The sequence below is a fragment of the Tachysurus vachellii genome, chromosome 2 (genome assembly GCF_030014155.1).
Source record: "Tachysurus vachellii isolate PV-2020 chromosome 2, HZAU_Pvac_v1, whole genome shotgun sequence".
NCBI classification, from domain to species: Eukaryota; Metazoa; Chordata; class Actinopteri; order Siluriformes; family Bagridae; genus Tachysurus; species Tachysurus vachellii.
The window spans coordinates 24,810,993-24,828,106 of record NC_083461.1 but is presented as its reverse complement, the minus strand read 5'-3'; the positions used below and the strand labels follow the sequence as shown (position 1 = coordinate 24,828,106).

Sequence of the window (17,114 nt, the reverse complement as noted above, 5' to 3'; positions counted from 1 at the left end):
AAATGCTACATGCTAAATTCACTTTCTTTTGCCTTAAATATTCTACATTTATACTCATTCAATCACAGCGCTCCTAAACTTCATGACCCAGTGATTCAACTTTATCAAAAATCACAACATCCATCAAGCAGACTTTGATCAAATCTCAGTAAATAGGACGTACTTTGTGAGGAGGTCTACTTTATTTATTTGCTAAGTAAAGAAGTGAAAGCCTAGCCAGGGGAGCACTGTAATATTAAAAGGTTATGTGGCTTTCCATTATTTCTTCAGCGGTACGCCTCTGATATTTTGCCATGGTATCAGGGGCTGCCTCATCTCCCAGCATTCTATCGTGCTTATTGCAGACCATCAAGGACAGGAAATTTCAAAAAATAAGAAATAAAAAAATAATAATCCTGTGCTGTTAGCATTCTTGATAGGCCACCAGTATATAAAGCAATATGAAGATCACTAGCTGCTCTTCTAACCACCCGCTTCCAAGCCGCTAAATCAAATCTGTATACCGACGAAAAAGTGCCTGGTGTGAAATAAGAAAGCAAGAAGTGACCTAATGAAGAACTGGCTAATGCTGAACATATAAACCAGACTTTGGCATTTCATGTCCTCTGTGTTTACAAAGCCAGCGTTATGCCGAGTTGTGTGTTGACCGGAGTGGGCTATGGGTGGCTTACATACACTCCAGGCTGTCCACCTACTCACTCACAAACTCACACTGGCTCAAACTCTGAAATCAAATAAGTTGAACCTTGAATAACCTCAACCTCACACCATCATTGGAGTGATCTTCAGAAGAGATAAAGGACATAAATGATCCTTTCAGCCCAGTAAAATTAGTCCTTCTGAACTTTAGAAACATGTGTGAACATGTCAATCAGTTGTCCAGTCCTTCCGTTTATTTCTTTGGGGGTTTATCTAAAAGGGGGTTTATCTAAAAGAGGGGTTTAGAACCATGTAGAAATGTAGAACCATCTAAAGAAGCTTTGAAGAACCTTTTCAAGCCTCAAGCTATGAATAGATAATACACAAACTTGAATTTTTTTTGCTTGTAAAAAAGCCAGATACTAAAAAAGTACCTGCATTGAAGAAATTGCAGTGCAGTGCAATGCAGACAATCATACAGAAACAGGTCAAAAGCTTCTGTTGATGTTCAAATCAATCATCAGAATGAAGAAAAATAATCGATGAATGATCTGTGAAGCTTTACACAGAACTGTCACATGGATGCTGGTGCCATATGGGCTAATTATAGTATTTTAAAAACTGGAGATCTTGTGGGGTTTTCACACACAACCGTCTCTAGAGTTTCGCAGAATGGTGCGAAGAACAAAAAACATCGAGTGGGGGAACAATAGGTGGATTCGCCTGATCGAGTTACGACATCCTTCCTGTCAGAAACAAACAGATTCGACGTCTGATGTAAACATTAATGTTGTTCATGACCATGTATCTGCATCATTGTATACAATGTGCTATTGTCACATGATTGGCTGAATTATATAACTACACAAATGAGCAACAATGATGAAACTCATTTAGCTTCAAAAAACTATCATCATACTTTTGGTTTCTTCTAAGGAACCATTCGTTTGATTTAGCTGTTATTAATGGCATAAAGGGCTGGTTAACAGAGTTACAAATGGCTGACACATTCCCGTGGTGTTTTTATTTAGGAACAAATGAGCCTGTTATTGCGACTTTAAACAAAGTAATGAATCACTATGTCTCTATTTGGGCTGAGCTTTCATTTCGGCTTTTTTAACCTTACACCCTTTTCCTTCACACATTGTGCAAACAAGCAAGAGGCTTATAGTTTATCAGGAAAAGGACACTATTAAACTTGTGTGAAACCTATTTGTCTGCTACTGTGGTTTTCATGCTGGTGTATTGATGCCTTGCAGGTCGGGACTCTTCCTGCTGGGAAAGATGCTGGACAGAGAGCGCACGGATCGCTACACACTGATCGTTTCTGCCTCCGATGGCAGGCCGGATGGGGTAAGAACCTGCTAGACGTTAAATCAAACAGCGCTGCAGATGAGAGTCACACCTCCTTGAATCCAATCCCTTCTCAAGCAAGAAGTCACTCACCCAAATCCCTGTGCAGCATGAGTAGAATGAACCTTCCCAAGAAGCTTTGGACCTCTAGATTCATGTTAGCTCTTAGACAAATGGATGTGGCAGATAGCAGTATTTGTTGGGCTTTGAAAGTCTTTTCTGAGAAAATGAAGTTGAGAGGATTGTCCTTTTCCTGTCTGAGACATTTAGACAGGAAGTAGAGTAGGCAGGAGGAGAGGACTAGGCTACACCACTTTCTCAGTTCATGGTCCCTGATGTGCTGTTTTTTTTTAAAGTGCATCTTGCCGCAGGCCTGCTGTGATTGATCTGAATAGAATATATCACCATGGAGTGATCATGCTGTGATGATGGAGGTAAAGCAGCAGAGCGTCTTTTTTTTTTTTTTTAATTACAGAGCCCACTCTCTTCGCTACAAGTCTGCTGCGAGCTGGCATCATTTGTAAGGCATTCTCTTATGAACAGATTAGTTGATGTCTGCCATGCCTGGCAGTGTAGAATCAAGTAGTTGTTGTTCCACAGCTGGGTTTAGAACTAGCTAGTTTCAATCCAGACATCTGGCATTCAATCAAGAGTCTGGAAGCATTCTGTTGCCCAAGAACTGCCTTCTTTTTTAAAATGAGGTTATTTATTTCAACCTTTCCCCATGTGAGGCATCTTCCCTTAGTCAAAACACATTTAAAAAGTGTTTAATGGCATGATGGTGAGAACAGTGACAATATCTTGCTCTTGAAATGCTTAATGTGAAGTGGCAAAGGGTTGAAATGGGAATCAGATTATAACCAGATCTAATTGGTTTACAATTATCTAATTTATACAGTAGTAGCCTTGCTCAAGGTCAACTGGTGGTACTAGGACTTTAGTTACTAAACTAACTGTCTATTAGTCCAACATCCTAACCACTGTGCTACTGCTTCCCAGTGGAACCAGGAATTACCTACCTTTTCCTATAGCTTCCTACTTCTCCTACTACCTCTGGCTTTGGTGATTCAGAAGAATGCGAGTTGAAATCCTGCCACTGTTGGGTCCTTAAGCAAGGACCTTAACCTTTATCTTCTCGGCTCAACTGTAAGTCACGTTCTATAAAAGAACGTGCTAAATGTATGAATGTAAATGGAAGCCTTGATAAGCAGTTTCCAAATAATCCTCCTCTTACCCCAAGCTTGTCGAGCAGATTCCTGACAGCACATTTATCACATCAGAGGCTCGGAAGGGATGCGCACACCTTTTAGTCTTGCTTTAGAATTGCAACACAGCAACCTTTATGGGAAACGAATACAAATTTTTTTCACTTTTGCCCAGTCCACAACCAGTTTGATTAATTCCTATTTAATTGGCAGAAGCCAATTTTCCCTACTCTCTGGAAGAAAGAAAAAAAAAGAAATGAAGAATTTGTTCTTTCACTCAGACTCCCACCTTTTTTTCTCCTTGAAAGCTCCTGCAACTTTCTCTGCATTCCGGTTTCTTGTTGCCTTCAATTACAGCTGAGAAATGTTTCAACAGATAGGTAGAGCAATTCAGAAATCCACTGGCATCTTTGATATGCACTGACCTTTCTTGAAGTACCTGATCATTAGCCAATTTTTTTAAACCATGCCTACTTCGAGTGCTGTATAGAGCAGAAGGGTGCAGATCCCCGAGTGAAGCCGACCTACTTGACCTTCACTCCAGGGGAGTTTTGTTCTGCTTGCTATGCTCAGTAAGAGGCTGAGTTACCACACAGTGCTCCAGGCTAGACCTGTCAGATTCCTCAAGTTTCAAGCTGCTTTCTTTATATGTTGTGTGTATACCACAGCATGTTAGCTTCATTTCTCCTCCTGATTTGCGATTGTCTTTTACTCATCAAATTTCCAAATTGGCTAGCTTGATCAGTACCAGTTCTTAGCCGTTAGCAATGTTACCAGTACCATGTGTACTACTAAAATCCAGGTACCATAGGTTGACAGTGATGGAATCAAACCGATGAAGGCAAGAGTCTTTGACAACGTTAGAACAAGACCACACGATATTGACAATATTTATAAACACACAGTAAGGAACACAAGCATGTGTCCTTCACCCTGAGGATTACGATTCATCTAAAACATGACAAGAGACAATAAATTCTGTAACAAAACTGCCATTTTGACCGAGATCCTCATTGTTTTTGTAGTCAGCTAACATGCGGTGTAGTGTACGCTAGGTGCTGGAATTAATGTCATTTTATGGAAATGTATTAAAATTTCCCCCATTATGAGAGACATTGAGTGATTCCATGCCACTGTATAAACATCATTGACAAACTGAAAAGCAAGTGCGTTCATCTTTTAGCTTAAAGCGCCGTCGTGCCTGGCTCACGCTAAGTGTTACACTGGCTTAATTCAAACTCAGCAGGCTTTATAAGTACCACATGAAATATTTACAACCACAATCTGTCAAACACAGCACCATTTAAAACATTTAAACCAAGAACTCCATGGAAGCAACGGAAAACCTTCATCTAATGTATCGTACTTTCCTTCACCCCTGCCATTTAACCTGGGTAGATAGAGACAAGTGTATGTTTGTGAGTTTGATAGAGTTCTATCACCAATTGAGTGTAAAAGATGTGAATGGACTGAGCAGATGGAAGAGAAGCTAGTGAAACAGATCTTGTAGCACTATCTGCAGCTTCTTATAGATTGTTTCATTTCATTCGATGCATTAAATATAAGTTCTATAGCTCGAGGATATTTCAAGCTCCTTGAGGTATAAAGGGAAATATTTAACTCTGCAGTTTACCTGTAAAACTCCCCATGTCCATATTTGCTCCTTTATACCTCCCAGAATATTTTATAGGAAACTCTGGAGCCTTTATGCAGTTTCTACAGAATATGCAACAGGGAGATTGATATTAATGAATGCAATGAAGCGTTTCACTATCACAGCCGGCTTAGCGATAGAGCCTCATTGGTCTGGAAGAGAATCCAGGTACAATGACGACTGTAATGTGAATAGGGTATGGAATTGTTCACAGTGCAAATCAGCGCAAATCCCTTTTTTCAGCAGTGCAAACTAGAAGTCACCGTATTTGGGGGTCTTTTGGAACAAAGTAGTATAAAAACCTTTAAAAATAACACATCTAATTATTGACATGCTGTCAATCTAAAACATAACATTAGCATTTAACCAGTTAAAGCCAAATCCCTTTATAATTCATAATGCTGGTCCACATCAGACAACACAGACCACACAGCAGCACATCTCAGCTGGGGTTTGAATCATCTAATTTATTCTAAAACTTTTCACTTGTGGGTGTCATGGTGGTTTAGTGGCCTGTGTGTGGTCTGTCTGCTTTGCTTAAGGGGTTTCCTCTGGGTTCTGCAGTTTCCTCCCCCAGTTCAAAGACATGCATTGTAGGATGATTGTCTGTAAATTGTCTGTAGTGTATGAATGGGTGTTTGTGTATATGTGGGGGGAAGTCGTGGCCTAATGGTTAGAGAGTTTGACTCCTAACCCTAAGGTTGTGGGTGTCTCGGGCTGGCAATACCACGACTGAGGTGGCCTTGAGCAAGGCACCAAACACCCCTCGCTCATTAGAACTCATTATTTTCATGTAGAGAAGGTTTTATTTTAAACCCGAACTAAAATAAAGATAATTCTATTAATACTTGTTAAAACTAAGACTTGCATTGTATGTTTATACAGACTCAGGGATTATTTCCTTGTATCTCAGCAACAAGGTCCAGTTTAAAACGAGATTGTCCATTCTGGTTGAAAGTGTAATAGGAGACAAGTTGAAGAGGAGTCATTGAAAATTTAACCGAGCTCTGAGAAAAGATCAGAATGCCCCCAATCGTTCTTTCAAATAAACGTTTCCTGTTAGACGATGTGAATTCAGTATAATGTGCTTCATATGAGGCCACAGCAGAGATAGGAACATTCTCATCTCAGTCCAAGTGCCTCCATTTGATTTGATCAGACAGCAATAAAACATGTGCTCACTCATGAGAAACATGATGGACAGATCTCTGGTATATGTTCTGGGCTTTAAGGAGCAGTTCTGATGAAGTCTATGGTTGGCAGTAATGCAAGTTAAGTGTACTCTTTACCCTGCTGGTCATTTAAAGCGCACTGCATTTAAACTTTCCTATGCTACTTTACATGCTATGTTAAGAAATGCATTATTTAGTAGTACCTGCTCAATAGGATCAGCTTGTTAGTGTTGTGGCTTGAACACTGATCTTCCAAGTGCCAACTCAGAACCTTAGCCACTTAGCCACTGCCCATTTTACCACAACAGTGCTCCCTTATGCAGGGGTTTGTTTTCTGCTGGTGATGCTTTGGTTGCTTTAGTTGTTTGTATGTTCTCCTGTAGTCTGGGGGTTTCCTCTGGGTACTCTGGCTTTGTCCCCCTGTCCAAAAACATGTGTTCTAGGCTAATTGTTGGGTGTCTATATCTTGTATATAGTATGTGAGTGTGTGATTGTCCCTGCAATGGGTTGGAACCCAATCTACGGTGGCTCCTAGTGGTACATTTAAGCTCTTATGCAAAGCGACTTACATTTTACTGCATGTGTATACAACGGAGCAATTGAAGGTTAAAGGCCTTGCTCAGGGACCCAGCAGTGACAGCTTGGTTGCCCTGGGATTTGAACTCACAACCTTCCATACACCTTAACCATTATGCTACCACATGAGTGCTACAGAGATTTCCTTCCCACACTTCAGGTTGTTTTGTTTACTTTACATTGTCACCATTTATTTGTGAGCCAGATGAAAGCCGTGATTTCTTCTTGGAAAGGTCTGTTTTCTTTTTTGTTTGTTTTTCTGAGAAAAGCTCATCATTGCCGTCCCCCTGCAGTTGCTGATTTGGTCGCTGCCATTTCCAGACATTGAAAATGCTAATTTGCCCAGCAGCTGTGGAAATTTTTCATTAGGCTCCATTCACAGCTTGATGATGATTGCAAATATGTTATCAATTTTGTTGGATCTGTGTAAATTAATCAGTGGAAGGGGATATTTGTTTATGAAAGCAAACAGTGGCCCCCCGCCAAGCATAGGCAAAATTAATCATATTCAGCTGTTTAAAGGCTAGATTTATTTACACGCCGTCTCCTCAGCGTAGAAATATACAGTTTAGGAATTATTCAGGAAAAAGAGTTTTTTTAAATACATTGTAAAGAAACTATTATGTAGAATAAAGTCCCTGTGTGCAGTCCCAAAAATAGGGATTTTTATCACTTTGTTTGTAATTTATTACAAATTTTTAATAAATTATAGATTTTTATTTATAAGAAATTTTTATCACTTTGTTTGCTAATGAAAATTATGGGTTAGTCTAGGAAGATATTGGAGGACACTGTGGCTGAAATCTGGTAAAGGTAAATGTGTAAATCCCTACATTTACACTCCAAAATCTATGGAAAGCACAGCAATGTGGGGACTAAAGCTAGAATGAGATACACAACAGGTACATGTGGGAGTAACTGGTCAGGAGTGTACAAACTTTTGGCCATATTAAGGTTTTTCACACTTGAAATATTTCCCTGGTTGATTATAACCTCTGGGCAGACAGAATCCTGGGTTATGTTGATTGATGTTTCACACTTCTCATACTTTCCTAATCCTGGTTCTTCATAATCTCACTTTTCATACTGTACATTTACAGTATTTAGCAGACACTCTTATCCAGAGTGACTTACATTTTTTTTAATTTCAGTTTATACACCTGAGCAATTGAGGATTAAGGGCCTTGCTCAGGGGCCCTGCAGCGGCAACTTCGAACCAGTGACCTTCCGATCAGTAGGCAAACACCTTAACCACTGAGCTACCACATGCCCACATATATACAGCTCCTCTCTCAGGTTGAGAAAAAAATTCAGCTCGGCAATTCTGCAGCCGAGCAGGTATTATCTGTCACAGCTTTTCTAATCTTTTTTGGCTTTTTTAGGTTTGTCGTGTAGAAGCCGTTCTGTTAATTTTTCAGTGTGATGTATTTCCCCCTCATTATGGTGTGCACTTCTGTGATGTTCAACGTTTTGCCGCCTAAAAGTCTGGGGAGATACGAGGCACATGCTGTTGAATTTCTGATTGGGTTTCTGTTTCTGGCCATAAGTATAACCAGACTGCTAACTCTGCCTCAGAGCAGGTTTTCATAACTCTGGGTAAAAAGCCATTCCAACCCTGCTTCTAAATTAGAAATGTGAAATGCTCCTCTACCCCTGGGGTTAAGATCGGTGTGAAAAGTCCTATACTTTATAGTGTACTCATTTAATCTACAGTCACAATTAGTTGGGTCAGGCACAAAGTTCAAGTTCTAACCTTACTGCTTTCTTATTTTCAGACCTCAACTGCCAAGGTTAACATCCTGGTGACTGATGTGAACGATAACGATCCTACATTTGATCTTTTGCTGCCTCAAAATCTCACTGTTGTGGAAGAGCAGGCCAACACTTTTGTTGGTCAAGTAAAGGTAAGTGAACATTTAAAATCTGTTTTTTAAATGTTTTACTTTCTAAATCCATTTGCATTTACAGTGATATTTACCTGTGTAGACATTTATCGAAAGGGATCCACAGCTCAGCTGTAAAGGTGCATGAAGGCATGTATATTTAAACTTCCGCTTGGGTGACATCTTTACCCTATTATATTTGTTCCTCACCCTGACATACTGTATCATCCTTGTCAGTGCTCACATGATTGAGTAGAGAGGATTCCTAGTTTTCAGGTGTCTCTGATAAGTCTAACCCTAATCAGCGCCCGCTGGGCAGACGGGCAGAGCATCAGCTGCTTCACCTCAGTCACCTTCTGTCACAGATGCCTGCCTCTCTCAAGGCTGTGCGCATTTTATAATTTCCCAATTAAATAAATGTCATTTAAATAATGTGTCACCTTCGGGGACATGCCGCAACGAGCGGCTTTGTTAAGCTACAAGATGTAATTAGTGGTCGAGATGAATAGGTCTGCTCTGTCAGTGGAATAATCAGAACATAACACATAACGCAGATGTCTGTTTATTGACTAAGCTCCTTCGGTACAAATCTGAGCCCTTGGGAAATTACACTGGACTCAAATAGTAACTTTGTAAGAGAGTGTTTTTAGTTATTATTGTTTAGCCTTCTCCTGTGTTCATTCTGTGTTTCTGTGTTAATAATATTTGTGTGGGACCTGAGTTAGATTTGACAAACCAGATTTAACAGGGATGCATTTATTTCCAGGGATTTCAGAACAGCGTAACAGATATTGTGTCATCGGGTAGGCGTGGCCTATTTGATAATCTAACCTTAACCCTAACCCTAACCATAGTTTTTGGTTGTTTATTTGTTTTCTAAAATAAATCTACCTGTATGACTGTTTTGTCCTTCGTAGGTATGCTATTTTTTTTGAAAGACGGCGCCAAGACCTCCGGAAACACGCCCACTTTACGATGTAGTAACGAAACCCCTGGAATTTAGTGAATGCCAGATTTAACATCTGTGTGAAGATCCAGGCAGACTATATGAAACAGATGTTGAAATAAAATTTTGTAATCAGCAATAAAACCTTGCCAGATGACAATGACGCAGGCCGAGAAAGGTAGTCCAGGTTCAGAAATGATACATTGACCCTGAGCAGTTAAGGGTCTTTCACAAGGGCCCCAACAGTGGCAGCATAGCAGATAGCTGGGGCTTGAACCCTAACCAACTGATGAGTAACCAGAGCCATAATCAATGTAGCACCACTGCCTGATGGGGTGAATATAAGAGGGAGTTTTTGACAGGTCAATTGTAGTTTGATTCACAAACAAGCTTTACAGATGTAGATTTAGTTCAGAAACATAGTGGCTTTGTGGTAGCTGTCAAGAGCTAGACAAGAGCTAAATAGCTGTTATGGATTTGGAAATGACCTCGTAGGTAGAAAATGGACTGAAAATGTAAATGGAAAGGAAACAACAGAACTTGAGCAACAGGCACTGCTGATATCAGAACAGTGTTTTTGTTCTCATAAGAATTTAGTCATTATTAGTCCAAGGGCAGAACCTCAGGACCTATTGAGGCTAATGTGCAGAACCATTAGCAGGTTTTGCTTCACCCTTAATTCGGTAGCAACCTCATTATCTTTACCTTATTCGATTGTCTTTTGTCTGTGTCCTTTTAATCATTACATCCATGTGCTTTTTGAACATCCTGTAACCTCTGATCTTCTGTAAAGGTTTTCCACTTGATGTTGGAAGAATAGCTGTGGGTATTTGTGATCATTCGGCTAGAAGAGAATTAGTGAAAATAGTGAGCTCTGATGTTGTGTGAGGAGGTCTGGGGTTCAGTCAGTGAACCAGGGAAATCAAAATGCTACAGCACTCAATGTTGTTCTATAAAATTTTAGGCTACAACAGTTTTAGGAAGTCCCATGCATGTGTGTGATGGTCAGGTGTTTACAAACTGTTGGCTTTATCGTATTTATACATACACAAATTGGGAGTGGGACAACTGGTCACTTCCTGCATCAGATGATGAAAAATCTGTAGCCTCTTGAAAATATGCACTGGCAAGATCTTGCCTCTTTTGGCACATATCTTCTTGATTGGCAGCATTAGGCACAATTAATCCCTTATTGTTCCCTCACAGATCCTCTGCGGTTCTCCTTGTATCCACGTAGACTTCCGTTAAGTTCTTCAGGTCACTGATGGGTCAGTGGTTTAGCTTTGTTTATCCCTGATCTTTTGGACACTGTATGACCTCCACTTTCTAAGTATATCAGAGAACTTATTTACATCCATTTGCTCCTGCTGCTGTTGTTGGGATGCATGGCAAGGACCAGTTTATAGCATACTTATGTTTGGGTTTAATTAACTTTTAATTAGTTACTGTGAAGATGTATGATTTCATTACTGGTTTCTGCTTGGCTTTTGAGAATAACAATGGATTTCAACTCACTGACCTCCTAGAAATATAAAAGTAGAGTGATTTTGAAAAAAAAGAAAATAAAAAGGTATTGACAAAGGAAAGTGGTGAACAGTGTGAATCAAAATCCTGCAGGTCTTAACACAAAAAAAATAAATCCTAGAAGCGAGCAGATTTTACTTTCCTGCAGGCAGGAGCAGGCGTTAAAATCTCATGGGATGAAACAAAGGCCACGTTGATTGACAGAGGAGGTTAGTGGATGCCTAGGTAACATTGGACAGACATTGGCGCACCAGGGGGGCATTCTGACAAACACCAATTATCCTGCAGTGATGTTTTAGACATCAAATGTGCTGCCATTTTATTATGCATTAGAGCCTATTAATGTCCACCCAGATGGAGTACATTTACATTTACATCACTTAGCAGACGCCTTATCCAGAGCGACTTACATTATTTCATCTCATTTTTATACAACTGAGCAACTGAGGGTTAAGGACCTTGCTCAGGGGCCCAGCAGTGGCAGCCTGGTGAAAGTGGGAATCGAACTCACAACCTTCTGATTGGTAGCCCGGCACCTTAAACACTAGGCTACCACATAAGGCTACACTTAATATCCTATACTCTATAATATCATATATAATATCATATAAATCATCATAGGTTTATTTGTATTAATCTGAATATTCTTGCTTGCACACTCTACCGTTTACTCTAATCGGCCTTCAGTAAATTCTTTATCCTGTTCATGGTCACGGTGGTAAGTTCATTAGAAAATATAAGCAGAGAGGTGCAGCCGCCATGGGAGTAGACATAATTGCTTTAGGAGTGGGTTTAAAAAATGAATAAATAAAAAATCCCAGAACAGCTCAACAATGTATTAGGACATGTTTCGCTTCTAGTTTATAATTTAAAGTGTTAATGTGAAGCTTCTCATGAACCTGGTTTATGACTCACTCACTCACTCACTCACTCACTCACTCAACTTCAACGGAGTAAGATGATGATACTCCTTAAAGATGCTCCAGTTTAGATTGGACTAGTTTTACACTGAGAGGCTGTTTAATTCAAAGTGTCTGCAATAATTATAGCATATGTTACCTTTTATAAAATGACCATTAGAAAAACTTTGATCTGTACTGACACTTTTGGGAAATTTTTGTACTTATTGCGAAAAGAGTCTTCTATAAAGTCGTCTTTTATATCAAAGCCACAACAAAACCAAGTACTTGCTGAGTTTAAAATGTAAAGCGAGGAAAAAAATAAGTGATGTTAAAGAAAGGTCTCGTCAACGACATGACACTTAAAGCCTTTCACACTGAGCTTAACGTTAGGTTATTGTTGTTCTAAACTCCGGATTGAGGAAGTTTGTAATTTGGACGCCGGGTTTGCAGTGATTTTTTTACTCAGGTTATGAAACCCTGATCTGAAGCAGCATTAGCAGAATGTTTAGAGTGTGATGGCGCCAAATGTGTACAGTGTGAACCGATGTGGTGGTAGAAAGTTGCTTAGCAACAGACTCACAATCAGACACTGAACAGCTCGTGTCTCATTTCACATGAAAACCGGGACGTAGATGAATAAACCGTCACAGAAACCTCAAAGAAGATAACCCAGAATTCTGTTTAGCAGGAGTCTACAATCACCCAGGAGGAGTGTTTTTAAATTCCTAGCACAGGTATAGCCAATAGCACACCTGTAAGGTAAGAGTGCTCCGTAATTAGCAATGTACTGAGTCAAATAAAATAAAAATAAAAAATGTCAGAGTAATCAACTGGTGCTATACCAAGTTTTGTTCAAATACTCACCATAATCATTAGCACAAACTGGTCCCAGATCCTTAAACGTACATATACATACTACACTAAACAGTACTACTAGGATAAAGAGATAACAAACAAACAAAAAGAAAAAAGGGATGAAAAAACACATGGTAGGCCTGAGAGACACTTGTGAGCGTTGTGGCTACCTCGTGATGCTACTACTGTACTCCCCTTCTCCTAAACTGGAATAAACAAAAACTATACTCACGTTCACTATAAAGCCATAGCTGACACTCGGATGATCCGTAAAGGTTAACTAGAGATATAGTCCAGTATAATATATGAAAATAATGCACAACAAGCAGTTATATTAAAGTTAAATCAGTCTGTTCATAATATGCATGAAATATTCAGATTTTAGGTTCTAATTACTAAAGACATCGTAGACATTATATGGATATTATCTGATTCCATTTGATGTTTTATGTGCATTTTTGTTGAAATTAGGGAAGCCCTATCAAAATGACGTGAAGAAGATATTTATATCTTGTAAATTGGCTGAATATTTCCCGTAAAGTGCAGGGCATCAGAATTTTTTTCTCCTTTTTTGTAGACTAATTGCCTCGCTACTTACGTCATCGTCATTTGATTGACACGAATGATTTACTGCACTCATTATCCAAATGTCTACAGCCAGGACAGATTCTCACATTATGCACGCAGAGCTGTCAATCATCTACATACAGAAAATACTTAACAGCTTTTTTTTATTCTGATTTCACTTCCATTATAATGGGGTTGTTATAAACAAACCAAAATCCACTTTTGAACAAGGACACGCTTCAGTTTGCTTGTCTACATATATTCAGACCAGGCCTTAGACGAGCACAAGGAAAACTCAGGCTTTTTCTTTTAATACCAGATGTAAAAGAGGCAATTACTCTCCAGCTACAGATCTTTCACAGTTCCATCTGAAAAATGTCTTAAAGAGATTTTACTCCTTAATTACAGGCAAATCCTGGTGGTTTTGAGGTTTATAGCAACTTTTATTAGACACTGTGTCTTGCTTCCTGATGCTATAAAAGTCAATTCCATTTTTCATCATTTAATAGTGATTTTTAGGGCCTTGAATATAAGAGTCTCCATTGTCTCCAAATTCTTAGCCTTGGATGTTGGATGTTTTTATGTATTGGTGAAGACAAAATGTCCCCGCAAGAAAAAAAAAAAACAGGGCATGACATTGACATTACTAAGAACATGTGATATGTCCTTCAAATAAATGAAATTTTTATTAAACACTTTTAAGAGAACTAATATCTGGCAGGTTCTGGTCATTTCACAATCTCTCATATTCATCACATGTCTGGGACGTGGTGTAGACAGTAGTCCGTTCCCTAAAACAGCCATAGAACTCCATACTGCTGTTGAAGCATGGTGGTGGAAGCATCATGCTGTTGGACAGCTTCTTCAGCTGGGACTGGGGTTCTAATCATTATTAAAACCTGCAGGTTTCTATTTGACAGATGAAGACGATGAAAAATCTCATCTAGCACGATAAAGAGCCAAAGCAACAAATCACAGTCAACAAAGGCACAGCTTCAGGAGAAGAAGATCAGTATTTATGGACTGGTCCAATCAGAGCCCAGATCTAAATCCAATGAAAGAACTTAAGCATTTTTGCCAGGAAGATCGGAATAAAATTTTGACCAGACATTTAAATAAACCACAGATCTTCAGTTTGTCTGTATTACAAAATAAATGTCCTTTAAAACAAAGTAAAATTTTGTGCATGTTTATGCAACCAGGTTCTTTTAACTCTTTTCCCCTAAAATGTTGTTAGCTAAAGCACATCATAGATGGAAAAATCTATAAATTACAAATATCTGCATTTTTAATAGAGATTTTTATAGCCAACGTTGCACCATTTAACTGCATAATTAATGATATCAGCCAAAAGTCCTCACAAGGATAATAAGAGGTATGTGTGTTTAATAAGTGTGAGGATAATATCCTGGCATGATAAAAAAAAAATTCCTTTTGGTTACCAAGGTTAAGGTCAGGGTTATGTTTAGGGGTGTAGATGTAGCATGAATTAATAATTATGATGTCACTGAAAGTCCACATAAGGATAAATATACGAGTGTGTGTGTGTGTGTGTGTGTGTGTGTGTGTGTGTGTGTGTGTGTGTGTGTGTGTGTGTTGTGCCTTGCTGTATAATTCATGGCAGTAGGCAGTCTCACGGTCCGGTGCAGAGCTTATCAGGGAAACACAGTGGCTATTTTGCTTCCTTGCCAACAAGCTGCTTTCAAGTACACACACTAAAAACAATACCGAATGAATAGAGCTGCCAGTCTCTTGTCTTCAAATCCTAAAAGAAAAAAAAAATGCTGTTAAATCCTAGACCAGCTGCACAGGAAGCTGTCCTGGTTTTGTGTATAGGAAAGAAGAGGGTTTATGAACATTAGATAGATAGAGAGAGAGAGAGAGAGAGAGAGAGAGAGAGAGAGAGAGAGAGAGAGACTTATCATTGTTTAACTCAGTGCGCCCTCGTGGTTCACTGCAGGCATTTGGGGTTATTGATCATTCCCCTGAGGCAGATACGTGAACCATTCATGACTTCCATGGACCAAACCCTGACCCAAACCCATGGACCAAACCCTTGTACTTGGGACATCTCTTGCATGTCTAGCAGCAGGAATTTTACTGAATGAACTCATACCAAGCAGCTTCATCAGTTCTGCTGTGGAGAAATTCAACTCGATATCAAACTCACATTACACATTTTAAATTGATCTCTAATGAGAGAGAGGAAGAATGAGGAAGAAACCCTGAGAGGAACCAGACTCAGTTATAGGTGTCATTATAGCAAAATAATCAATTTTTACATGATTATGTCATCATTTAGATAGGTGATCATTTGCATTCTTTTGTGTGTGTGTGTGTGTGTGTGTGTACAGGCCACGGATCCTGACTCCGGAGTAAACGGACAGGTGCGTTACAGGCTGCTGAGCCACGCTGAACTCTTCCGAATCAGTGCAGATGGAGGCATCTGTACAGAGGTGGCTCTAGACAGAGAGCAGAGGGAGCATTATGAGCTGGTGGTGGAGGCGTGGGATGAGGCGCTGGACCCCCGCAGATCTTCTATCACACTCTCCGTCACAGTGTTGGACATAAACGATAACAGTCCAGTCTTCTCCCAGCCATCCTATAGCGTCAATCTGCCCGAGAACAGCCCACCACACATGGGCATCCTTAACCTTACAGTAAGTTTCTAACACACACACACACACACACACACACACACACACACACACACACACACATGCTTCTAATCTCGGCTGACAGAAGAACATCTTCAGACTGATGTTGGTCTTCTGCTCTTGTAGTGCATTATTAAAGTGAAATACTTCAACCAGCACATCTAGCACCAACAAGCCATCAATCGTGTTACAGTTAAAGTCATTACATTCCCCTCCTATTCTAATGTTTTATATAAACATCGACTGAAGCTCTTTGTGATTGCTCTGCTGCCACACCACTGGCCGTTCGCACGTTTATGCATATTAACGACGAGCAGGGGCAGTTCTAGAGGTGGGGCCACGGGGCCCTGGCCCCTGCTGAAATCTTATTGGCCCCTGATCGGCCCCCGTTCCATCAATTGTCGACCAGAAGAGCAACCAGAGAATTTTTCACAACGATCACAGATGCAATTCCACCCCCAAACAATTGCCGGCACTCGAGCGTTTGAAAAAGGAATGACTGCCTAAATGTATTTGCACCGTATTGAATAAATTATTTTGTGTGCTTGAATGTACCCTGTACTTGGCCCCTGACTGTAACATGTCCCCTGTTACAGAAAAATCCTAGAACCGCCACTGATGCCGAGAATCATTTCTCCCGGATCCTTCGCACCGAGCTGGATCATTTAGCTGCTGCTAACGATCACACACATTTCTGTAGGAAAGCACCAGATTAAATTACGTCTCGTCTCGTACGGCTGATGAGAGCGTCAGATCTGTGAAAGTTGTAAGATCAAAGCCCTCCTTGGGCAGACAGGTTTGTGCTACCTGAAGGCTCGAGATAAAGTAATAAAAAAAAAAAGAAAAAAAGCGAAATGTAATCCAGGATCAAATGTCAACATGTCGATGAAGAGAAGTGGTGCAGGAAGCTGATGATTTGACTTTAACTCTTCAAATCCATTTTATTGTTCTTCTGTCTGTTAAAGCATTTTTTTTCTTTCCTCCGTGATCCAGTTAGTGATTTTAGTGAGTTTTTTTTCATAGGAACTATTTAGAGTTTATATTCTACCATGCAAACATTATTCTTTATAAACTTTCTCCAAACTAATTTCGCTCCCAGGTTTTGATATCGATATTCGGCTCACACCAGATACCGATCCGACTCTGTCAGATTGTTGAGACTCAACGTTCCGTCGCTAGGT

At 39.8% G+C, this 17,114-nt stretch overlaps 1 protein-coding gene across 1 annotated transcript in view; it reads left to right on the top strand.

The window, feature by feature from the left end:
* The window catches only part of pcdh15b (protocadherin-related 15b), a 163,460-nt gene that overhangs the window by 84,498 nt on the left and 61,848 nt on the right, over positions 1-17,114 (top strand). The window contains exons 18-20 of the mRNA XM_060891532.1: positions 1,899-1,992; positions 8,375-8,503; positions 15,631-15,936. Coding sequence (XP_060747515.1) covers positions 1,899-1,992; positions 8,375-8,503; positions 15,631-15,936 — 529 coding nt within the window. The remainder of the gene's footprint in view (positions 1-1,898; positions 1,993-8,374; positions 8,504-15,630; positions 15,937-17,114) is intronic.